Raw genomic sequence first — 25,102 nt, 5'->3', positions numbered from 1 at the left:
AATGTACTTTGTTACCACAAATTTGTGAGTGGGTAAGGGCCTATCATGACATTAAAGCTATTATTGCATTCCTGCCGCAACTCATTAAAGTACAAAACTTTGTATTTTCTCTAAGATACATTAAGAAAAACTATCTAAAATTTGAAAGTGGATAGAAAAATCAGTGTCCACTTTCAGTGTTGTTGTGGGGATTGTCTAGCAGGCTTCCTGAAGGACTGATTTTCCCTGGGGAAACTTTGTAACTTTTTTTGATTTGCTGTTAATTATTTGTGGTATGAGGTTCCTAAGATCACCCTCAGGTTCAATAATTTGCTAGAAGGAACCACAGAACTCAGAAAAGCTGTTCTACTCATAGTTATGGTTTATTATAGAAAAATAATTTAGATTTATTATCCAAGGTAAAAGGAGAATATGGTAGAGTCCAAGAGAGAGACCAGGCACAAATTTCTACTTGTTCTCTCTCAGTGGAGTTGTATGGATAGTGCTTAATTTTTCCAGCAGTGATGTGTGACAACACATAAGCAGTATCGTCAACCAGGGAAACTTATCTAAACTTTGAGATCCAGGTTTGTTTTTTTTTAAATTTTGAGATGGAGTCTTGCTCTGTCGCCCAGGCTGGACTGCAGTGGCGTGATCTTGGCTCACTGCAAGCTCTGCCTCCTGGGTTCACGCTGTTCTGCCTCAGCCTCCCAAGTAGCTGGGACTACAGGCACCTGCCACCACGCCCGGCTTATTTTTTGTATTTTTAGTAGAGACAGAGTTTCACCATGTTGGCCAGGATGGTCTTGATCTTCTGACCTTGTGATCCACCCGCCTCGGCCTCCCAAAGTGCTGGGATTACAGGCGTGAGCCACCGCACCCGGCCCTAGATCCAGGGTTTTTATTGGGGGTCAGTCATATAGGCTTGGAGTGGCCACATAGCTGACCTTAGTTACTCAGTCTCCAGCCCTTTGGAGTCAAACTGACATCATGTAGCCACCTCCCTCCCCTCCTCCTTAATAAATCACATTGTTAGCATAAACTGTCTAGTGTGGCCCAAAGCCCCAGATAAGCAAAGACATTCTTCTCAGGAATGACATTCCAAGGGCTTAGAGGTTATCCTCAATAAGTGGTTAATGGCCAGACCTTTCTTTGGAAGGTGCAGGGTTTGGATTTCCCAGATCAGCTGAGTGAATCATTTAATAGGGTAATTTACAATTTTTTAAGAGTAGTTGTTAACTAATAGAAACCTGGTAGTGATGAAAATGATTTTTGTCCAATAACAATGCAAATGGATCTTTTATTGTAGAGTTGTAAATTATTAAATCTAGTAGAAAAGATAAACTCAAAAGTTATATAGTTGTATTGCTTTTCAGAAGGCTAAACTGGTTTGGATCTAAACGAGCAATTTGATCCAAGCATCCTTTCTTTCAGCTGCTGAAAATATTTTACTTTCTCCAATTCTCTTGGTAGTTCTCTTACCATTTTTCTGTTTCCATCATTAATGAGATAATTAAATTACTGGTACGTACTCATTTTGTATTTACATAAGAATCATGTTTTTAATATTTATTTATTTAATTATTTTGAGACGGAGCTTCGTGCTTGTTGCCCAGGCTGGAGTGCAATGGCACAATCTTGGCTCACCACAACCTCGGCCTCCCGGATTCAAGTGATTCTCCTGCCTCAGCCTTCCTGAGTAGCTGGGATTATAGGCATGTGCCACCACGCCCAGTTAATTTTGTATTTTTAGTAGAAGTGGGGTTTCTCCTCGTTGGTTAGGCTGGTCTTGAACTCCTAACCTCAGGTAATCCGCCCGCCTTGGCCTTCCACAGTGCTGGGATTACAGGTGTGAGCCACTGTGCCCGGCCTGATTTTTAAAAAAATTATACTTTGACAGTTTCTTCTCATTTACACCCTCTGATAGGCAGCAACCTTCTTAATTTTCAGTGTGGATAGAGATATCTACTCTATCATTTTTGTGGGAATCTGAAGTGAGGGAAGCAGGAAGCTAAATCCTAGTATTCCAAAACTCCTGTCAATCTAAAATAATCAAAAGGTTCAGAATCTAATTTAAAGAGAGTTTATTCAAGCTCAAAGAGTGAGGATGGACCACCCAAAAACACCAACTCTAAAGGAATGGAGTCAGCATTTTGAAGTAGGGAATTTAGATTTCATTTATATAGACAGAGACAGATATTTTAGTGGGATTACAACACTATTTATACAAAGTTGGTGCATAGTTACAGCAATTTGATTGGTTATAGGCAGTGTTTCCTTTTGGGAAGGGGACATTTAACACTTTTTACAGAGGGTGTAATAGTCATGTGTTTTTTGTCATCTGGTCTAAGCAAAGTGAGGCAGCAAAGGGGAAGTGAATCTATGACCAGGGCCATTAATGAAGAAGGCAGGAGGCATTTATCTGTGGTGCAGTTGAATTCTGTCTAGTCATTGTACAGAACAAGAAAAATAAGAAAGTGAGTTAATCTATCTGAGAACAGAAGTTGTAAGCATGTGTGACTCAGATCATAGCCACATCTCACTCGGCTTAATATGTTTTGGGGGGTTCCAATAGCTTTTAAATTTTATTTATCTCCCCGCCCTGAAAGTCCCTGTTGCAGACATCTCTTATTTTGTCTGCTTCTTGGGGTAACCTATTTCTGGTGATTCAGGCAAGATTGTAGTTCCTTATGATTCCTTTCTCCTCAGTGCTCCTCTCATTCCACCCGCTCCTACCCTCTTGCCTTTCCTTCCCCCTCCCGCTGTCTCCCTCATCCCTCTCTTTCTTCTTCTCTGCACAGGGATGAGTTTATGTCTCAGGCCTTTCTATTCAGTCTGCACCAGGCCATCACCATTGGTTCCAGCATGATGCATGCTGGCCAATCAGAGTTCTTCCCAGGATTACTTCCTTGACAGAGCTATTCCAAAAGACTCTCACTCTCTTCTAGGTTCCTAATCTGGTTGAAGGAGAGTGTTTCTGAGAGCTATTATGCCTGCTCTCTGGAGATGGCTAGTCCAAGCAGGGGAAAAACAGCCACAAGTTGCAAAGACACAGTTTGAGCCCGAGTTCTAGCTGCTTACAGCCACTTTACCCCTGCACTTCTTTGTTTCCAGTTCTGTGATAAATTGAATTCACTATTTCTGCTTAAACTAGTCTGAATTGCATTTCTGTTACTGGGAACTAATAACATTCTGATGGAAAAATCGCTATATGGAAGCGGGGCATAACAAGTGAACACTGCTGAAAGTTAGAATCGACTGAGTTAATTTGGGTGAAGTGTAATGGGAGACACGGTCCTCACTGGGAGTCCGGATGTCTTTACCACTATTTTATAACAACTCATATTTTTTCCAGATATGAGCAAATATTTTAAACATGAAGAGGAAAAAACAGACTTTTAAAAGTATGCAGACAAAGATAATTAACATTAGATCCCTTGTAAAAATGGAACCCCAGGGAGTCTAACAAAAATGCACCTTTGGCTAACTTTTGCTTTTTAAAATTGCTTGTCTGACCTCCCCTCCCAGTGCACAGGAAATGATAGCTTCTGGGAGATGTGTGAAGTTGCAGGAGTCCCCAGGAACATCAAAGGGTTCAGGGATTGTATTCTAGCAGTTTCTTTCTTTTTTTTTTTTTTTTTTNTTTCTTTTTCTTTTTTTTTTTTTAAAGATGGAATCTCGCTCTGTCACTCAGGTCAGAGTGCAGTGGCATGATCATAGCTCATTGCAACCTCAAACTTCTGGGCTCCCAAGCAAGCCTCCTGCCTCAGCCTCCCAAGTAGCTGGGATTATAGGTATGTGCCACCACGGTTGCCCAAGCTGAACTCCTGGGCTGAAGCAGTCCCTCTGTCTCGGCCTCCCAAAGTGCTGGGACTACAGGTATGAGCCACCACACCCAGTCTCATTAGCATTTTTACTTGCCCCTCTCACTAGACCTCCTGCCTGTTGAGAGTTTGAGATCTAGAAACGTGATGAGTAGCAAAATAAGTTTCCTTGATGATTATGACAATGATGATGGCAGTGAATTTAGTTCTTAGATAACAATGATGAAATGGTCTGTGAAATGTCTGGAATGTATGTGTTCCTGATTTAGTTTTCTGTAGGTACTGTAAATTAAAATGGAAAATATTAAGATTTTCAAATGTTAAAAATCAACTTGATAAAAGCTGAAAAACATCATGGTCCAGTATCTCTAAATGATACAGTATTTGTGATTAATGGGGTCTAATTCTTGTTTCACCTTGCTGATTTTTCTAGTTATTTCCTGGTAAGAGTTATTTTTTTCCCCTAAGTTGCTATAATGACTTTTAAATATGTCAAATGTCAAGATGAATAATGTCACCAACTGTCTGTAAAACAATTAGTACATTGATGGATTATACTGTTTTTGTTTGTTTGTTTTTTGTATTTTTTTGAGACAGGGCGTCACTCTGTCTACCAGGATGGAGTGTAGTCATAGCTCACTCAAAGTCTTGGGTTCAAGTGATCCTCCCACCTCAGCCTCCTGAGTAGCTAGTACTACAGCTGCTTGCCACCACGATGGCTTATTTTTAAATTTTTTGTAGAGATGGGGTCTTGCTATGTTGTCTAGGCTGGTGTTGAACTCTGGGCCTCAAGTGATTCTCCTATCTTAGCCTCCCAGAGTGCTGGAATTACAGGTATGAGACACTGCACCTGGCTTCTCTTCTAAACTTAATGATATAATATCAATTCAATAGAAATCGTTTATCTTCAAGAGCTCTTAATTAACCTATAACTGTTAGTTCTGGGAAAGTGTTGTTTATGTGTTTATGTTTACTCTTTTGTTCTTGAGGCTGGGTGGTGGTGCCTTTTGATGTCAAACAATTTTCCCCCTGAAAAATTTCTATTAGGAAGCTGTTTTATTAATTCAGAAATTCAATATTAATCCAGCCAGTGTACTTTCTGGCCCATGAAAAACAGTGGGATCAATAAAGTAAGTGTCCAAACTATATGAATCATCTTAGCATTTTCTGAATGCTGACTTAAAGATTCAAGACGAAGATGACTCTTCAGGTGATTTGAAGAACTGAAAGATTAATAGAAAATGATTAAGAAGAAAAAAATGCATGTGTGTGTATATGAGTATATATGTGTATATGTGTGTGTATATCTATACACACATATATAGAAACTATTCTTTTTTTTCTTTTTGAGATGGAGTTTTGCTCTTGTTGCCCAGGCTGGAATGCAATGGCATGATCTCGGCTCACTGCAACCCCTGCCTCCTGAGTTCAAGCGATTCTCTTGCCTCAGCCTCCTGAGTAGCTGGGATTACAGGCATGTGCCACCACACCCAGCTAATTTTTGTATTTTTAGCAGAGACGGGGTTTTTCCGTGTTGGCCAGGGTGGTCTCTAACTCTCAACCTCAGGCAATCCGCCCACCTCGGCCTCCCAAAGTGTTGGAATTACAGGCGTGAGCCACCACACCTGGCCCAAACTATTTTTTTTTTAAGGGCCTGTAATATTTAGAGAATAAAGAGCTACTTCAGTTGGTTGGCCGAACTTGACATTTTGAAGGAGTATACCGAGTTTTGCTTGTGGGAAGTCAGCTAATAGGTAGAGCTAGAAACTAAAATCTTATCGGCAAGAAAGTATTTATCTGAAAGTCTAAGTTCTTGTTTTTCAATCTAGTGTTCTTTCTGCAACATTATCATGCCTCTCAGAATTTTTTTTTTTTATAATTTTGCCCTAATTGGTGCATCACTTTGATTTTTAGGATTAAATAAATAAGTTGTTTCAACATTTGTGCTGCTGTTGTTTTAGCATATGTACATGATAAATTAATTCTCCTCAGGCTCCTTAGTATGCATGGCTTCACCTAAGTCACGGAATGTCACAGATGCCAGGACCTTCCTTTTCAGTGAGAGTGTAGGGTTGTGGAAGGCCTGTAGTGGATGTATTTCCCTCAGGCATGTTAACATTCGGAATATGCGGCCCACCATGCTTTGCCCTGGTGCTATGGACATAGGTCAGGGTTCATATAAGCCTTGTTGCTTGACACATGACCATTCAATACCACTGGCCAGTACCCATTAATGATCCCCAGAACTTACATGAGCAATGGCACAAAGCGGACATTTTTATTCAAGGCTTCAATGTCCTTCATTTCTTCTTCAGTGAGAGAAAAGTCGAAGATCTGAAATAACAGAAATAATAGAATATTTTTGAAGGTCAAGCTTGGGATCAGAAAGTGGGACCACCAGTGAGAGCCTCTGAAAGATGTATGAATATCTTTGCAAATGTCTAAGAGGAGTCAGGCTGGTGTTGGGGGGCTACCCACTGAGGTGGAGCTGGATACTCTGATCTGCCCTTTGTTTTTGAGACAGTCTTTCTGGGGACATCTTACAAGAAATTCCAAATGCTCTGAAACCACAAATGTTAATGAAATCCCCTAAAATTTCAAATGTGAAGAACTCTTATTTCTGTATGAAATGCTGGGCTTTTGATTCTGAACTACTGTCTTACACTTAAAAAATTCTGAGTCTCTAAATATGCTGTTTTTTTTTTTTTTTTTTGAGACAGGGTCTCACTCTGTCACCCAGGCTGGAGTGCTGTGGCACCATCTTGGCTCACTGCAACCTCCGTCTCCTGGGTTCAAGCTATTCTCATGCCTCAGTTTCCCAAGTAGCTGGGACTACAGACATGCCTGGCTAATTTTTGCATTTTTTGTAGAGATGGGGTTTCACCATGCTGCCCAGGCTGGTCTCAAATGCCTGAATTCAAGCGATCCTCCCACCTTGGCCTCCCAAAGTGCTGCAATTACAGGCATGAGCCTCACTACACCCGGCCTAAATTTGCTTTTTAAAAAAACTTTTAATTTGCTTTGTTTTTAACTTTTAATTCGCTATGTTGAAATCCTTTCTCTCAACATCTTTGATGTCTCTTCTACCTTTTTATTCTAATTATATTTTCATTGTTTTAGTTTTCTTAGCTTTTACACTTTATTTGTATTCTGGTTTTATAATTGTCCCTTATTAACATTTATATATTTTATTTTCACTTCCTTTTATTTTTAACATTTGGGTTATCTGTATATAACCTATCTTCTCTTTATTATTTTATCTTTCTATCCTTTAACTTTTATTTTAATATATTTAATAATTAATAGATTTTAATTATATAAGTAGTACATAAATATATGCTCTTTGCAAAGAAATGAAACACTGTAGAAGTACATAGACCTATATGGAATAAATAATGAAAATCTTGTCACTCATCACCCCATTCTTATTTCCCTTCCCAGATATTCCTCCCAAATACTACACACATTAAGAGGAAAATACAGTAATTAGACCATACCTTTATGATTTTGCAACTTTCCTTTATTCACATAATATCTTAGTGACCCCAGTGATAGTTGTATCACAATATGCAACCTGACTTTATTCTTTTAGCCACGGTATTCATTGTGTAGATGGAACATGATTTACTTAACTTTCCCTCCATGGATTCTTTCCAAGTACTCTTTTCAGGGAACCATTTTCTTTTATGATTTATTATCCAATTATTGGTGTTTATGAGATTATATAAGGAATCAAAAATTCGCACAATATAAAAATGAATGAATCGCCTATAAAATGAATCCTTACCCAGACTTCTTTTTTGCTAAACACTAGTCCTGTCCTTTAAGTCTTGGTGGGCCAGCCTCTTATCCAGTAAATATATGGCATAACCTAATGGCAAAGTGAGGTTGCAAATCTTGCAAAGATGCGGGATTTTATGAAATCAAAGAAAGTGATCTTGGAGATTTGTTCTAATTATAGGTATGATGTTTTTCAAAGAAGAATCCTGCACAGTTAAAAATCTCCTTTGATAGATATGTCAAAAGAGTGTGACTTGAAAAAAAATTAAAGAGTTACAAATCTCCTTCAGATAAAGCCCTCCAAAATTTTTGTGAGAATTATTCTCTTTATGAACATTCTGCAAAACTTCTGTGAAATAGAGGATGTCATGTTGTGTTATGTAATTTTGTCAAGCATATTTTGAAAAGATCAACACTGATTCACTGTTTCTTCTGAGTTAATAAACATGCAATTGTAACCTACATTGTGTTGAGAATAAAAGTAAACTTACTTTCATAAACTTTGGTTTCGATCTTAATAGAAGCTTTCAAATTCACCCTCTCTACATTATTTCTACGTCATGTTTTTTCTTGTTGTATGTGGATTGATTTTCAGTGGTGGTCTTTTTTTTTCTCCCATGGCACAAATTATCCTAAGTGAATGAGGATCTCATATTACAAAACTGAGCTCCTGATAGTTCCTCTCAAACTGCTTCTCCTACAGTTTTCCATTTCAGTAAATGTTTGAAGAAGGAGAGATTGTTAACTGTATCAGATGTGGCTGAAAGACCAAGTGGGACAAGGACTGAGAATTACTGGATCTAGCAATGTGGAGGTCACTGGTAACTTTGACAAGGGCTGTTCCAGTGGGATGGTCAGGGTAAATGTTTGGTTTGAATGGACTCAAGAGATAGTGGGGGAAGGGAATGAGAAGCAGTGAGAACAACTTCTCGTTCAAGATGTTTGAAACAGAAAGAGAGAAGTGGATAATACTTGGGGAGGAAAGTGAGTCTAGATTGGATTTTATTTTTTATGATAGGAGGTTAGTATACATGCGAATGTTGGTGGGAGTTACACAGTAGAGAGAAACAATTGCTAGTGTAGGAAAGAGAGGGGGATGTTTGAAATTGAGGCTATGGAGGATTTATTAGGAAGTTGTCACTGTAATTTCCAAGGGATAGCCATGGGAATTAGGAGCTGAAATATATAGGACAAGATTCTTATGGGAGAGGAAGTCACAGAGCTGTCAGGTAAGGGTGGAGAACGACTGGTGTGGATGTTGAATTCACTAAGAATTATGAGAGGGAGAGTGTTGGAGAAAGTGAAAGTGAGCCCAGAGATAACATCTTCAAAGAATGGCGTCCAATGGATGACGGCAACAAAGCTGGACCACACCTGGTATAATTTCATATATTTTTTTTAAATTTTAACTTTTAAAATATCCTGGCTCCATATTAGTTTTCTTCATTTTTACCTTTAATTTTATCTAGTTTTTAAACTCATAGTTTTTTGTTTGTTTTGAGACAAAGTTTCGCTCTTGTCATCCAGGCTGGAGTGCTATGGTGCCATCTCAGCTCACTGCAACCTCTGCCAGCCTAGTTCAAGTGATTCTCCTACCTCAGCCTCCTGAATAGCTGGGGTTACAGGCGCCCACAACCACACCCGGCTAATTTTTGTATTTTTAGTAGAGACAGGGTTTTGCCATGTTGGCCAGGCTGGTCTCAAACTCCAGACCTCAGGTGATCCACCCGCCTCAGCCTCCCAAAGTGCTGGGATTACAGGAGTGAGCCACCATGCCCGGCCTAAACTGATGGTTTAACTTAACTTTTTTTATTTTAAAGCAATGGGATCTCGCTTTGTTGCCCAGGCTGCTCTCAAACTCCTGGCCTCAAGCAATTTTCCTGCCTCGGCCTCCCAAAGTGCTGGGATTACAGGTGTGAACCACTGTGCCCAGTCTTAACTTTTTATTACATAATTTTTATTGTCTTTTGCTTTTCTTTTATCATCAAAATATTTATTTTTCTGTTTATTCTTTATGTTTTATTGATCTTTGCCATTCTTTTAAAATATTCTAACAGTTTATTTTACCTTCATTCTAAGAGAGCATAATTTTTTATTTTGTTGCTTCTTGCTTTCATACCCAGCAAAATTCATGGTTATTGGGTGAGTCTATTCCCTAAAGAGTGAGAATTGGCTGTGATTTTCATTCTCATTTTCCTTCTAAATCTGTATCCCTTTTATATTTTTTTAGAATACGTGACCTCTGAATTCCATTCTTTTATTATCAAGGCTATGGAAACATATGGAATATAACATAATTAGTTACTATGAAAATTTCAAGGAGAGTGGCATTTTCTCTGGTACAAAATTGCGATTTGCTAGATGCCATAAAGTCCAAATGCCTTCCGTTGCAAAGGTCACTTGTAACACCCTCATGTAATTTTTAAACAGCAAAATTTTCAGTCCTCGAAAAGTCCATCAAAATGCGTTTTAATCTTCAGTGAACCAACACATTAGTCATGCAGTTGATCTCTTTCTAAGACTGTGGAAAAGAGTGTCAACCACTTTTTAGCATGAGGCATTTTGGCAAATGTTAAAGTACTGTCAGGAGTTGATGTAACTATTTAGCATCTTTTCTCCTTTTTTCTTTTTATGAACTTTCCTTCCCCTTTCTAGTGGAGTTGTTAACTTCTTCAGCACAGGAATATAGCCCTGGGGGCAAATCAGGGTATCCCACTCTGTGGCCACAGTGGGTAATATGAGGGTGACCTACAAGAGCTAATCAGGGATTGATAGAGACCCTGATAGAAGCCTTTGTTTCTGATCATCTTCACTCTTCACCGAGTATGAGTAATTGATTATCCTGGAGCTGTTAGGAATTGTCTGTGTCACCATGTGGGTGGAGAGAAAGGAGAGAGAGAGAGAGAACGAAATCTTTTTATAAATCATTTGAGTACCTGTGTCTAGCCATTTCTGATCTACTCATGGACTTTCCGGTTATGCGAGCCAATAAATTATCTTTTTTTTCTTTGCTAAAGTTTGAGTTGCATTCTATCATGCAGCAAAAAAGCTCTGAAGATGTAATTGTCTAATATTGTGGATATCTTCCTATGTCAGTACTTTTTTTTTAAATGGCTATATGATATTTCAATGTACAAACATGTCACAGCTTGTTTTATAAAATCCTGTTGAAGATTGTTTTGAGTTTTTAAAATATTACAAATAATTCTATAATAAACATCTGTGTGTGTGTGTGCATCCATGTATATATGTGCAAATACATCTATAGGATAAGACTGCTGAGTCAATGGATATGTGTATTTGGATTTATTTAATTTGACAGATAACATTGTATGTTTTTATCATGTGCAACATGATGTTTCTACATACATATAAATTGTGGAGTGGCTAAATCTAGCTAATTAACAAACGCATTACCTCATATAGTTATCACTTTTGTGGTAAGAGCACGTAAGATGTACTCCCTTTATGTTTTTCAAGAATACACTGTATCATCAACTATAGACACCTTTTTGTACAATAGATCTCTTGACACTCATTCCTTCTCACTGTAATTATGCATTTTTTGACCAACATCTCTTCCTAGCACCCTCCCTTCAATAATCTCAGCCTCTGGTAACCACTATTCTACTCCCTACTTTTATGTGATTAACTTTTTTAGATTCCATATATAAATAAATCATGTAACGTGCGCATTTGAATTTTGATGGACATGAAATAATTTAACCTACTCTTCCATATCTCATACAAATCAATATTTCTAACAATAGTATGTGAAAGCGCCTGTTTCCCCAAATATTACCAAGTATTTTTATTATTTTCTGATATGAAGGGACAACTAGTATCCTATTTTTTATTTATCTTTAATTATGAGTAGGGCTAAACAGGCAATTTACTTTTGAAATGTAAATTAACTGATGGGTAATTAATTAATTTTATATGGCACTTTTCTATGGTTGTATTTACCTAGCAGTTTAGTCTTTAGTAGTAGCGGAATCAATGAATTACCCATTTGTCTAGTTCTTTCTTCACCTGGAAGTTACAATGTAAGTCATAGATTACTTATTGAGGGAAGTAAAGGCAATTAGCATTCAAGAGTCTAAAAGGTCCTCATCAGTAATTTTCGAATTTATCCTCAACTTTTACCAGAGCCATTAAGAAGGTGGAAAGTTGACTATTATGAATTCCAAATTGTATTCACTCAATTTCTGTTGCGCTGGTAGAGAAGTGAGTAGGTAGTGTCAAGAGTCAATAGATAAGAGAAGAGGCTGGGTACAGTGGCTCACGCCTGTAATCCCAGAACTTTGAGAGGTCAAAGTGGAAGGATCGCTTGAAGACAGGAGTTCCAGGCTAGCCTGGGCAACATAGCAATACCCTGTTTCTTAAAAAGAAACAAAAAGTAGATAAGGAAAGAGAAAATATAAGGGATCTGGATAGTGAACAAGTAGCAAAACAATCTCTGAAGTACTAACAATTGTCTCAAATTCAGTGAAAATTAAACCTAGATATGGGCTACATGGGTCAAGGAGCTGGTATAAAATAAAATATGAGAGCGTTACAAGTTTCCTATTAAGCTGAACACATTCTATAAAAGCAAAAACAGCAAACATACCCATCTTTTCACATCTCCAAAAGCAATTCTCTTACCTGAAAATTTTCTTTGATCCTTTCAAGATTGAAGCTTTTAGGAATGACAACCACCCCTCGCTGGATGTTGAAACGCAAAACAATTTGAGCTGCTGTCTTATTGTACCTTTCCCCCAATGAGTTTAGAAGCGCATCCTTTAACAAAGGTGGAGAAGAAACATTCACCCTTAAAAATATCAAAACATGCATCATAATTAGTTTGTGTAATCAGAACCAAAGGTTAATAAACCATCTTCCTCCTCTGTCTTCCCATTCACCCAGTCACCTACCAGGACACTGCAGGTCACCTGTAACCAGTTTCTCTGAGTGCAGAGTATGCATTGAAGGGAGAGGTACTCTTAGTATGGGAAGATCAAGCAAGGCAAGTTTATGGAGCTGCCTCCTTCAGAGGGTAAATAATATTTTTTGATGAGTCTTACAGAGACAGCCGGCACATAGGGAAAGGCAGGAAGACTGAAGAGGAAGAAATAGAGACGCAACTTTTGCAATCACCTTAAAGTAGAAAAATTTCTACTTACATTTATGGAACACATCATAGTAAAAGTATCAGTATTAAATATAGGATCAAAAAATTCAAAATTTGCAAAACATGGCCATAGAAACTCCTTTGTCAAATAATAATTAAAGTAACATTTACTGAGCATTCCTATATATTGGGCACTGATAGGCAATTTCGTATCTATAATGTAATCAATTTCACAATAGTTCAGTGAGGAAAGTATGAAAAGTTCTAATTCATATATACAGATAATGACTTGAAGAGGTTGCACAGGCAAACCAAAAGGCATTCCAGTCAAGTACAGTAGTTCACATGAGCCTCACACTCTACACCAAAGGAAATACTTCCTAAAGTTTTACTTACCAGATTGGATTCCTACTGGTCCCCAAAGGGCTATACGCAATAATGACGATGTCATGTTGTTGGCAAAATTTCAAGAGTTTTGGCTGCGTGAAATACGGATGGCACTCAACCTATGTGGTTGCATTGGAGAGCAGAGCACACAATCAAGGCCACATTGTTGAATGCAATTTTATAGTTAAAAAAATTATTCAATAGAATCAATTTTATTAATAGAATCTCCTTCATACTGTGTACATTTTGTGTCCTAGTCTGTCCCTTTGTATCTTGTTCATTTTGCTTCCTTAAAATGGATTTGAGAACATCTTTTGTTAAGATTTCACATAATATGAATATCTTGTAACTTAATCATTCCCTTAATTTTTTTTTGTTTCCACTTTTTTCTATTATAAACAATGTTATAGTAAACACATATCAGTCTATCTAGGCATTCTGATATTTTTTATTAGGGTAGATTACTAGAAATAGAAGACTGTGAACATTTTTTAAGGGCCTTGATACATAGTGACAAATTGTTTTTTTAGTAAAGCTAAACCAATTTGCACTCACTAGCATTTAATCACTTGCCTACATTGGGGCATTATATTTAAAAATATTAATAAGACAAAAACTTTGCTAATTTGATGTGCAATAGAAAAATCACACTACAATTTAAGTTTCTCTAATTAATAGTGAGTTTAACATTTTTCATGTTTACCAGTCTTGCAATTTGTCTTTTGTGAATTTCTGTTCATTTCTTTTAGTCCTTTTTCTGTTGAACCTTAGTGTTTTTTCTCATTGTTTTTGTCATTGATTTTTATTAGATTCTTTTTTGTTGTTGTTGTTAGACGGAGTCTCACTCCGTCGCCCAGGCTGGAGTACAGTGGTGTGATCTCGGCTCGCTACAACCTCCGCCTCCCGGGTTCAAGCAATTCTCCTGCCTCAGCCTCTGAGTAGCTAGGATTACAGGCATGTGCCACCATGCCTAGCTAATTTTTGTATTTTTAGTAGAGACGGGGTTTCACCATGTTGGTCAGGCTGGTCTTGAACTCCCGATTTCATGATCGCTTGTCTCGGCCTCCCAAAGTGCTGAGATTACAGGTGTGAGCCACTGCGCCCAGCCCCAAGTCCGTTTCTTTAAAGTGACACCAATAGAAAGAAGTCTAAAGACTTGCATAGGGGCCCATGATGAGACTCAGGTGGAGCAATCATGAGCCTTCCCGATTCCCAGCTGAGGCTTTTTCGTGTCATGTAAATCCTGCCCCCATTCCCCTCACCCCAGTGGAAGCTGTTAGGCTGTACCTGGTTGCTGACTGGCTTGTATTTGAGTCCCGGCTTGTTCAGTATGAGCTCCAGCTGCCTGCGGTTAAAATTGGACACTCCCAGAGATTTCACCAAGCCAGCATCTTTGCAAGCTTCCATAGCCTGTAGAGTAAATGTCAAGAGGTCAATAAACAAGCCTCACAAGAAGCAAGAACGAATGTTTATAAGGGTGACTGTGAATTCTTTAAAAAGGAAAGTTCCTGGGTATGTTAATAAGCATCCTGCAAAAAAAAAAAAATAAAAGAAGGATGGTGGGAAAAAGCAGGAATTCTATGATGGAGTTTGGAAAATATGTGTATGCCATATTTTCCCCTTGTATTTTCTCAAGGTATTTAGCACACTTCAGTGATCCCAGGTAGGGTGCGATGGCTCACACCTGTCATCCCAGCACTTTGGGAGGCTGAGGCAGGAGGATCACTCGAGGTCAGGAGTTCAAGACCAGCCTGGTCAACAGAGTGAGACTTTATCTCTAATAAAAATCAAGAATTAACTAGGCATGGTGGTGCATGCCTGTATCCCAGTTACTTAGGAGGCTGAAGTGAAAGGATCCACTTGAGCTGGGGAAATTGAGGCTGCAGTGAGTTATAACTGTGTCACTGCACTCCAACCTGAGCAACACAGTGATACCCTGTCTCAATTAAAAACATTTTAAAAAAATGATCCTACTTCTTGAAATTTTTGGATACTTTCTTTATGGCATAGTACCTGGGCCTTTTTTTTTTTTTTTTTTGAGACGGAGTTTCGCTTTTGTTGCTCAGGCTAGAGTGCAATGGCGTGATCTCGGCTCACTGCAACCTCCACCTCCCGGATTCAAGCCTCCTGAGTAGCTGGGATTACAGGCATGCACCACCATGTCCGGCTAATTTTGTATTTTTAGGAGAGATGGGGTTTCACCGCGTTGGTCAGGCTGGTCTCGAACTCCTGACCTCAGGTGATCCACCCGCCTCAGTCTCCCAAAGTGCTGGGATTATAGGCGTAAGCCACTGTGCCTGGCTGGCAATTTTTATAAACATTCTGGTATATGTGAAATAGATATATTCTCCCATTTTTGGATGTAACACTCTGTCTCTCCTCTCTCTCTCATACCTATATGTATACAAATATACATACACACATGTTATATATAAAATTAGGTCTAGCTCTTCTTGGCTTCTCAGTAACTGAAATTAATATGTCAAAATTAACAGAAAGAATATGTCAAAAACTGAAAGGAATATGTCAAAAATCTCTTACTATACTGGTGATATATTAATGTTCTTCTGTATTTTATTTTATTTTTTTTGAAATAGTATCTTGCTCTGTCACCCAGGCTGGAGTGCTGTGGTGGGATCTTTGCTCACTGCAGCCTTGACTTCTGGGCTCAAGAGATCCTACCTTCTTAGCCCCTTGAGTAGCTGGACTACAAGCCTGTGCAACCACACTGGTTAAATTTTGTTTTTAAAATATTTTTTGGAGATGAGGGGGTCTCACTAGATTGCCCAGGTTGATTTCAAACTCCTGGCCTCAAGCAGTCCTCCTACCTTGGCCTCCCAAAGTGCTGGGATTTCAGGCATGAGCCAATGTCCTTCTGTATTCTGTCAATTTTTTGTTTTATATATTTTGAAGATACTTTATTTGGTATATATGTGCTTAAATTAGTATATCTTTTTGGTAAATTCAATCTTTCATCTTTATGTACAACTCTTTTTATCCCTAATAATGCTTTTAATTTTTAAGTCTGTGTTATATGATATTAATATAGTAATACCAACTTTTTCTGGCATTTGGTGTGTGTGTGTTTTTTTTTTTTTACTGTAAAGTTTTAAAATATTTTTTGGAGATGAGGGGGTCTACATGTCTTTTTGCTTAGGTGCCTCCTTTTAAATTGTCAATCTCTGTCTAGGTGAGTTTATTTTATCTACATTTATTGCAACCATACATATATTTGAACTGTTTCTACCATCTTGATTTCAATTTATCCCACTTATTCTGTTTCTTCTTAACTCTTTATTACTTTTAAGAAGTTTTCTAATAAAGACAATAGCTTAGCATATTTACGCAGCATTTATGTCTACCCTCAACATCTGTGATGCTAATAGTATAATATAAACTTTAATTGTAGCATCTTATGGGTTCATTTTCCTCTTGTTATTTGATCTTAAATATGTTCATAGATAATACATACTTTAAGTTTAATTTGATCACTTTTGCTTTATGCATTTTTTTGGAGCATCTGTTAGATTTTTATTCCTTTTACTTAGTACATCACTCAGACCTAATGATTTCCAGTGTGGGTCTTTATGTGGCAAAATTTCTGAGCATGTGTAGATGTGGAACTTTTTATCCTGCATCATTTTGCCTTATAGTTTGGTGGGTTATAACTGATGTATAATAAACTACACATTTTGAAGTATACATTTTGAGGATTTTAATGTATGCATACACCAGTAAAATTATCATCACAATCAAGATCATGAACACCTCCAGTGGAATACTGATAAATGTTTAACAACCAGCTATCCAGGAAGAAAAAAGCTCCCCAGTTTGTAGTATTTGTCAATGTCTGTGATGTGACTAGTCACACCAGGTTATTCAAGCTAACAATCCAACATCACTGAACGTAGAGTTAGGAAGAGGTTTGCACAACAGGTTCTTGCAAGCTGGTATGGGCCACTTTTAGTACAAGATTACCCTCCCCCATTGAACTGCCTTGGCATTTCTGTTGAAAATCAGATTCTCATGCCTCAGCCTTCCAAGTAGCTTGGATTATAGATGGGCACCACCACGTCCAGCTAATTTTTGTGTTTTTAGTAGAGATAGGGTTTTGCCATGTTGCCCAGGCCATGTTGCCCATATATGTGTATGAGTCTATTTTAACATTCTCTATTAGGTTTTATTGACCTATATGTTCCTCTTTATGCTAATATGGCACTGTCATGATTACAGTAGTTGTATAATAATTCTTGAAATTAGTATAAGCCCTCCAAACTTATTGCCTTTTGTTTGTGAGATGGAGTCTTGCTCTGTCACTGAGGCTGGATTGCAGTGGTATAGCTCACTGGAGCCTCAACCTACCAGGTCAAGTGATCCTCCGACCTTAGCCTCCTGAGTAGCTGGGACCGCAAGCACATGCCACCTCCATGCCCGGCTAATTGTTTTATGTTTTTGTAGAGATGGGGTCTCATTGTTACCCATACTGGTCTTGAACTCGTAGGCTCAAGTGATCCTCCCTGCTCAGCCTCTCAAAGTGCTGGGATTACAGGTATGAGCCACTGTGCTTGGCTATTGCTCTTTTTCAAAAAGTTGTTGTGGTTTTTATAGGTTATTTGTACTTCCATATAAATTTTATTTTATTTATTTTTTTGAGACAGACTCTCACTCTGTCACCCAGGCTGGAGTGCAGTGGTGGGATCTTGGCTCACTGCAACCTCCGCCTCTTAGGTTGAAATGATTCTCATGCCTCAGCCTTCCAAGTAGCTGGGATTATAGATGGGCACCACCATGCCCAGCTAATTTTTGTGTTTTTAGTAGAGACAGGGTTTTGCCATGTTGCCCAGGCTGGTCTCGAACTCCTGGCCTCATGTGATCCACCTGCCTTGGCCTCCCAAAGTGCTGAGATATGCAGGCGTAGGCCACTGCTCTGGGCCCCATATAAATTTTAGAAGTAGGTTTTCTATTTCTTTTTTTTTTTTTTTTTTTTTTTTGAGACGGAGTCTCGCTCTGTCGCCCAGGCTGGAGTGCAGTGGCCAGATCTCAGCTCACTGCAAGCTCCGCCTCCCGGGTTCCCGCCATTCTCCTGCCTCAGCCTCCCGAGTAGCTGGGACTACAGGCGCCGCCACCTCGCCCGGCTAATTTTTTGTGTTTTTAGTAGAGACGGGGTTTCGCCGTGTTAGCCAGGATGGTCTCGATCTCCTGACCTTGTGATCCGCCCGTCTCGGCCTCCCAAAGTGCTGGGATTACAGGCTTGAGCCACCGCGCCCGGCCCAGAAGTAGGTTTTCTATTTCTATTGAGATTTTGACTGGGATTACATTGAATCTACAGATGAATTTGGGGTGAATTAACATCTTAATATTCTGATCAAGGAACATGGTAAATCTCCATTGAATTTTGGATCATCTTTGATTTCTTTCAGTTATAAGTTGTTGTTTTTTCTGTTTAGCTCTTGCACAGATTTTTAAAGGTTTATCTCTAAATATGTAATGTTTATTGTTTTTAAAAATAATTTCCAATCGTGTGTTGCTAATATATAAATTACATCTAGATAAAGATTTTAATGTTTTTAGGTCTTATGGATTATTTACACGTGTACCTCCTGTTTGATCAGACAGCATACCTTACATAATTAAAATACTTGGAAGAATTACTGAGATTTGTGTTATGTCTCAAAAAATGGCCTACGTTGCCAGGCGCAGTGGCTCACATCTGTAATCCCAGTACTTTGAAAGGCCAAGACGCGTGGATCATGAGGTCAGGAGTTCGAGACCAGCCTGACCAACATGGTGAAACCCCGTCTCTACTAAAAATACAAAAATTAGCTGGGCATGGTAGTGCGAGCCTGTAATCCCAGTTACTCAGGAGGCTGAGGCAGGAGAATTGTTTGAACCCAAGAGGCAGAGGTTGCAGTGAGCCGAGATTGCGCCACTGTACTCTAGCATGGGCAACATTGCGAAACTCGTCTAGAAAAAAAAAGAAAAATAACACTCTGTTATATTTTGGTGAAGTGTTCTATAAATGGCAACCAGGTTAGGAAGGTTGATAATGTTGAAATCTGCTATATCCTATAGCTCTTTCTGTATACTTTTCATTTTAGTATGATACCATTTTAATAGAATCTCTGACTATAAATGTGAATTATTCTCTTTCTGAGAAAGATATTCCTCATCTTTCCTCTTTTGTGCTGCATGATCCCTTTAAGATCTTTTTTTTTTTTTTTCTGTAACTATTACTCCCGACTTTTTTTTTCTTTTTTGTAGAGATGGTGTCTCACTATGTTTCCCAGGTTGGTCTTGAACTCCTGGGCTCAAGTGATCCTCCAGCCTTGGCCTCCCAAAGCATTGGGAATACAGACATGAGCCACTATGCCCGCCTTCTTGTTTCCTTTTATTTTTTCTTCTTTCTTTTTTCTTAGACTCCAATTGTGTGGATACTGGAATTTCTAATTTTATTCTTTGAATTTCTTAGCTTTTCTTTCATATTTAAAAAAATTCTTGTCATTTTCTTCTTCATATTGAGAGATTTCCTCATTCTGACATCTCAGTTTGACCATTTTCTTCTATTTATCCCAACCTATTGCACTGTTTTTATTTTTTAGTTATATTTTCGCTTGTTTTTTAAAATGTTGTTTGTTCACATATCATATTGCTAATATCTTTTCTTATGCTCTCTAATATATTAATTGGTTAATTTAAAGGTTCCTGGTTCTCTGTTCTGTTTGTGTTGGGATCAGTAATTGAGATGTATTGTCTTCTTGTGAAACAAATGCCTTGTTACTTTGGGCTGTGAAATCATTTTTTCATGGAGATACTGGCTGTCCTGTTAGGTAGTCCCTTAGAAGAGAATGTTCAAAATGTCCAACTATCCAAACCTGATTCGCTCCCATGAGGTCAGGAGTGACTGTGGGTTCTTTCGGACGGAGCCCCAGGCACTGGGAAATAAATCATTCCTCCTCATCCCTCTAAACAACTCCACAGCTCAGACCTTCAGCTGTTGCCTCACAGGCAAGTATATAGAAAGAGGTACTTACCAGAGTGTAATTTCCAAGCTTTTGGAGTTTAGAATTGTATCAGTGGGAAAAAAACTGCCAGAGGTCAGTGGGTAACTTACGTTTTTCTTCAACTTTTCACAAGTTCAGAATTTCAAGGCTGCTCTACTGTGATTCCTGAAAATACCTGATTGAGCCCTGAGTTTCCAACTGTGTGGAAATATTTGTTCCCAGGCTATGGCAGGGGTGAAGGAAGTACAAAAGGACCAACCCTTCCTCTCCTATACTATCTTCTTCCTGCTTGTTGGGTCGACTTCTACTCTAGGTCAGAGCTGCCACACCACCTCTAAGCAAACAAGTTCAAAATATCCCTCCCCGCCATGAATCTGTAAGGGTTTATATATTATTTTCCTATAGTTCTCTACTCTTGTGATCTTGGGAAAAGAGCCAGCAGCTTGCTCAGAAATAAAAAACACAATTGCTTTTCAGGTTTTTTTTTGAGACGGCATCTTGTCTGTCGCCCAGGCTGGAGTGCAATGGCATGATCTCGGCTCACTGCAACCTCTGCCTCCCAGGTTCAAGCAATTCTCCTGCCTCAGCCTCCTACGTAGCTGGGATTATAGGCGCCCATCACCACGCCTGGCTAATTTTTGCATTTTTATTAGACACAGAGTTTCACCATGTTGGCCAGGCTGGTTTCGAACTCCTGACCGCAGATGATTTGCCCACCTTGGCCTTCCAAAGTGCTGGAATTACAAGCATGAGCCACTGTGACTGGCCTGTTTTTCAGTTTTTAATGTATCATTTTAAGTTTGTTTCTTTTAGGCATCATATTAACAACTTAAGATTTATTTTTTTTATTTTGTGAATTTATCTTATTCACATATTTTAATTACTTTTATATTAGAACATATTTTGTTTACATTGTTTTTCCTTCCACACCGCTCTCTTTTCTTTGGCATTCCAGAAAAACAAAAGTAAGAATTATTTAGTACCCAGCAGTGGAGATTTCATATACCTGTACTTTCGGTTAGGAATGCCTGTTCTGACTGTTACTTTTCATTGGAAGAAAAGGGTGCATCTTTCTCCATAAATATGACAGGAATAATCAGATCACAGTGTTAAAAATATAGTCTTTAAAAATAAGAAGCACATTTGAACTTACCTCCCAAGTGGCACACAAATTTGACTTGTGATATAACCATTTGCCATTCTCATCTCTAGGGTATACTTCATCTCCTGGCTGAAAAAAAAAAAAAAAAAGAATAAATGTAATTCATTTTATTTATACCTGGGAATTAAAATAACAGAATTTAGACTTCCCAGTTTTCATAATTGTGAGCAATAAATGTCTACTGTTTCTAAATCACCCAGTCTAAAGTATTTTGTCATAGTGGCCCAGCTGGATTAAGACACCTGCCCATGCCCCCTGGGATGCCAGTACCTGTCTTGTGTGCACTGTCCTTTCACTCTGTACAGCTGACACCTGCATCTGTTAGAGGACAGACCTCAGGCTACTGGGACTTGTGTATCTATTCAATTAGATGTGCCCGGTAATTTACACCCTGCTCCCCTCGCTGGGGCAGCCTTTGAGCTAAAGTTGCAAGTATCAATGCCCCGTGACTGTGTAATTCTGAGATGTGAACAACTTTGTGTCCAGAGCTTTCTGTGACATTTAGCCTAAGTTGCTCTCTGTAGGACTCTGCTTTCTACCTCACATCTGCTTAACCTCTTATTTTTCAGCCACATTTCCCCACTCGCTTATCAGTTTTCCCTGGTTGTACTTCAAAATAAATCACTCTTTTATGCATTCTCTTCATCTCAGGGTCTGCTCCTGGGGAACTCAGCCTAAGGTGCTATATGCAATAGCGGAGAGCTGATGGTGCCTGGGACTGGGGCAACTGCACTAGAGAGGAAAAGAAGGGAACAGATTAGCACATGAACAAGTAGTAGAGCCAGCATGCCTTAATGTTGACTTGGAAATGAGGTAGGGTGGTGGAAATGAGGGATAGGGAGGAATCAAAGATGATTCCCAGACGCCTTGGGTGGGTGGTGGTAACCATTTCCTGAGGTTGAGGCTAGCAATCTGGAATATCATTTTGGATATTTTGACTTTGAAATGGTCATTAAGCATTCAAGTGGATATTGAGGCAGGCAGTTGAACAGAGAAGTCAGGAGCTCAGAGAGAGGTCATGGCTACAGATAAAATTTGGGAGTCATTAGCATGTAAAATGGTATCAAATCCACAAGGTTGGATTAAGTCACCTATAGAGAGAGTGTAGCTAGTAAGACAAGAATATTGAGGGTAGAGGACTGGGCATAACAACATTTGGAAGCTGGCAGAGAAGAAGCTGCCAAAGACCATGGGAAGGTCATGAGATGTCATGAGCACCACGAGAAGAAATTGTTTACAGAAGGAGTTGGTAGTCAACTGTATTGAAAGAGATCAAATAATAGGAGGACAAAATGTCTATTGGGTTTGGCAGGATGAAAGTCTTTGTTGACTTTGGTAATAGGGATTTTCTTATTGGGAATCACTGTGGTTTAAATGTGTCCTCCCGAATTCATGTGTTGGAAATTTAATCCCCAGTGCAACTGTGTTGGGAGGTGGGACCTAATGGGAGTTGTTCAGTCATGGATTAATGACATTGTAAAAAGGGCTCAGATGAGGAGGGGTGCCCTCTTGTGCTCTCTGCCCTGCCTCATTCCAGCATGTGATGACATAGCAAGAAGGCCCTAGTGAGGTGCTGGTCTTGGACTCTCCAGCCTCTAGAACTCTGAGCCAATACATTTCTGTTTATTATCTACTACCCAGTGTCAGGCATTCTTTTTTTTTTTTTCTTTTAAAGGAAATGTTTCTGAATCATAGCATTCTTTTTTTTTTTTTTTTTTTTTTTGAGACGGAGTCTCGCTCTGTCGCCCAGGCTGGAGTACAGTGGCCGGATCTCAGCTCACTGCAAGCTCCGCCTCCCGGGTTTATGCCATTCTCCTGCCTCAGCCTCCCGAGTAGCTGGGACTACAGGCGCCCGCCACCTTGCCCGGCTAGTTTTTTGTATTTTTTAGTAGAGACGGGGTTTCACCGTGTTCGCCAGGATGGTCTCGATCTCCTGACCTCGTGATCCGCCCGTCTCAGCCTCCCAAAGTGCTGGGATTACAGGCTTGAGCCACCGCGCCCGGCCAGCATTCTTTTTCTGTTGTTGTTTTTTGTTTGTTTGTTTTTGAGACAAGGTCTTACTCTGCTGCCCAGGCTGGAGTGCGGTGGCATGATTATGGCTCACTGCAGCCTTGATGTCCCCAGGCTCAGGTGATCTTCCCATCTCAACCTCCTGAGCAGCTGGGACTACAGGTGTGCACCACCAAGCCTAGCTAATTCTTTTGTATATTTTTTTGTAGAGTCGGGGTTTCACCATGTTGTCCAGGCTGGTCTCGAACTCCTAGGCTCAAGTGATCCAACCTGCCTCAGCCTCCCAAAGTGCTGGGAATACAGGTGTGAGCCACTGCACCTGGCCTCAGGCATGCTTTTATAGCAGCACAAAACAGACTGAGAAGGGAATCAAGGAATTGACAAAATAATTATGCTCTTAAATTTGTCCCTAATTTGGCCAGGCACAGTGGCTTACACCTGTAATCCCTGCACTTTGGGAGGCTGAGACAGGCTGATCAACTGAGGTCAGGAGTTCAAGACCAGCCTGGCCAACACGGCAAAACCCTGTCTCTACTAAAAATACAAAAATTAGCTGGGCTTGGTGGCGGGTGCCTGTAATCCCAGCTACTCAGCAGGCTGAGGCAAAAGAATCGCTTGAACCCAGGAGGCAGAGGTGGCAGTAAGCCGAGATCATGCCACTGCACTCTAGTCTGGGCAACAAGAGCAAGACTCCATCTCAAAAAAAATTTTTTTTTCTTTAATTTTTTCTTCTAGCACATCACCTTTGTGAAACTCAACTTTCCTTTAGTGAAAACATTTTCCCCATTGTCTGCTTTAGGGAAAGACAGTGTCTTCTCAACTTCCCCCCGTCTCCCTGAGAGCAGGGAACAGTCCCTTTTCTCCTTGATGCCACATTATTACTCATGTTAATTGTCCATTCTGTCTCTGATTTCTAATCACTTTGACTTTCTCAACACTTACAACCCCCATTTCTGCTCCATATTTCTTGCCTTGTGTTTTGTAATTTTACTTACCTTCTGAATGGCCTTATGCCTCCATCATGAATTCTGTTACATGATTTTTACTTTCCCAGATTCTAATCAAGTGGTTATCAAACCTGAACCCATGTTAGATATCTTTAGGTGTTTCCCTTGACCTTCCATTGTGCCTATTTTACTCATCGTTTCATCCTGATAAGCCTCTTTGTCTGTTTCCTTCATTCCTCTTCCTCACAGTCAGGTATTATTAGAAGAATAACCCAACCCTCTAAAAATCTATGCTATTGACTCTCATTCTTGTTCATTTATCTTTTAAATATGCCATAATTTTAAACATTTTGTTGGCTAAAATTCTGTCTGCTTGACACTTAAAAAATAATAAAGTGCTAAAAATATTTTAGCAGGAAAGGTTTTCTGTTTTAAAAAGCTTAAGATTCAAAAAAGCATGTGAAGTCAAATATGGTGGCTCATGCCTGTAATCCCAGCACTTTAGGAGGCTGAGGTGGGAGGATGGCTTGAGGCCAGGAGTTCCAGACCAGCATGGTCACCATAGCGAGACCCTGTCTCTAAAAAAGAAAAATTGAAAAATTAGGTGAGTGTGGTGACATACACCTATCATCTCAGCTACTTGGGAGGCTGAGGCAGGAGGATTGCTTGAGCCTAGGAGCTCAAGGCTACAGTGAGCAACACACCACTGCAGTCCAGCCTGGGTGACAGAGCAAGACCTTATATCTCTCTCTCTCTCTTCCTTCCTTCCTTCCTTCCTTCCTTCCTTCCTTCCTTCCTTCTTTCTTTCTCTCTCTTTCTTTCTTTCTTTTTCTTTCTTTCTTTCTTTCTCTTTCTCTCTCTTTCTTTCTTTTTCTTTCTTTCTCTTTCTCTCTCTCTCC

General features: G+C 39.3%; 1 protein-coding gene across 1 annotated transcript in view; it reads right to left on the bottom strand.

The window, feature by feature from the left end:
- AKR1D1 (aldo-keto reductase family 1 member D1) overlaps positions 1-25,102 on the bottom strand; it is a 75,712-nt gene that overhangs the window by 31,473 nt on the left and 19,137 nt on the right. The window contains exons 4-9 of the mRNA XM_025381086.1: positions 21,238-21,315; positions 14,371-14,493; positions 13,093-13,202; positions 12,231-12,396; positions 6,055-6,137; positions 4,900-5,026 (exon numbers count right to left, since the gene is read on the bottom strand). Coding sequence (XP_025236871.1) covers positions 4,900-5,026; positions 6,055-6,137; positions 12,231-12,396; positions 13,093-13,202; positions 14,371-14,493; positions 21,238-21,315 — 687 coding nt within the window. The remainder of the gene's footprint in view (positions 1-4,899; positions 5,027-6,054; positions 6,138-12,230; positions 12,397-13,092; positions 13,203-14,370; positions 14,494-21,237; positions 21,316-25,102) is intronic.

This window comes from Theropithecus gelada, chromosome 3 (assembly GCF_003255815.1).
Source record: "Theropithecus gelada isolate Dixy chromosome 3, Tgel_1.0, whole genome shotgun sequence".
Classification (NCBI taxonomy): domain Eukaryota; kingdom Metazoa; phylum Chordata; class Mammalia; order Primates; family Cercopithecidae; genus Theropithecus; species Theropithecus gelada.
The sequence above is the reverse complement of the archived record's forward strand: the minus strand, read 5'-3'. Positions and strand labels throughout refer to the sequence as shown.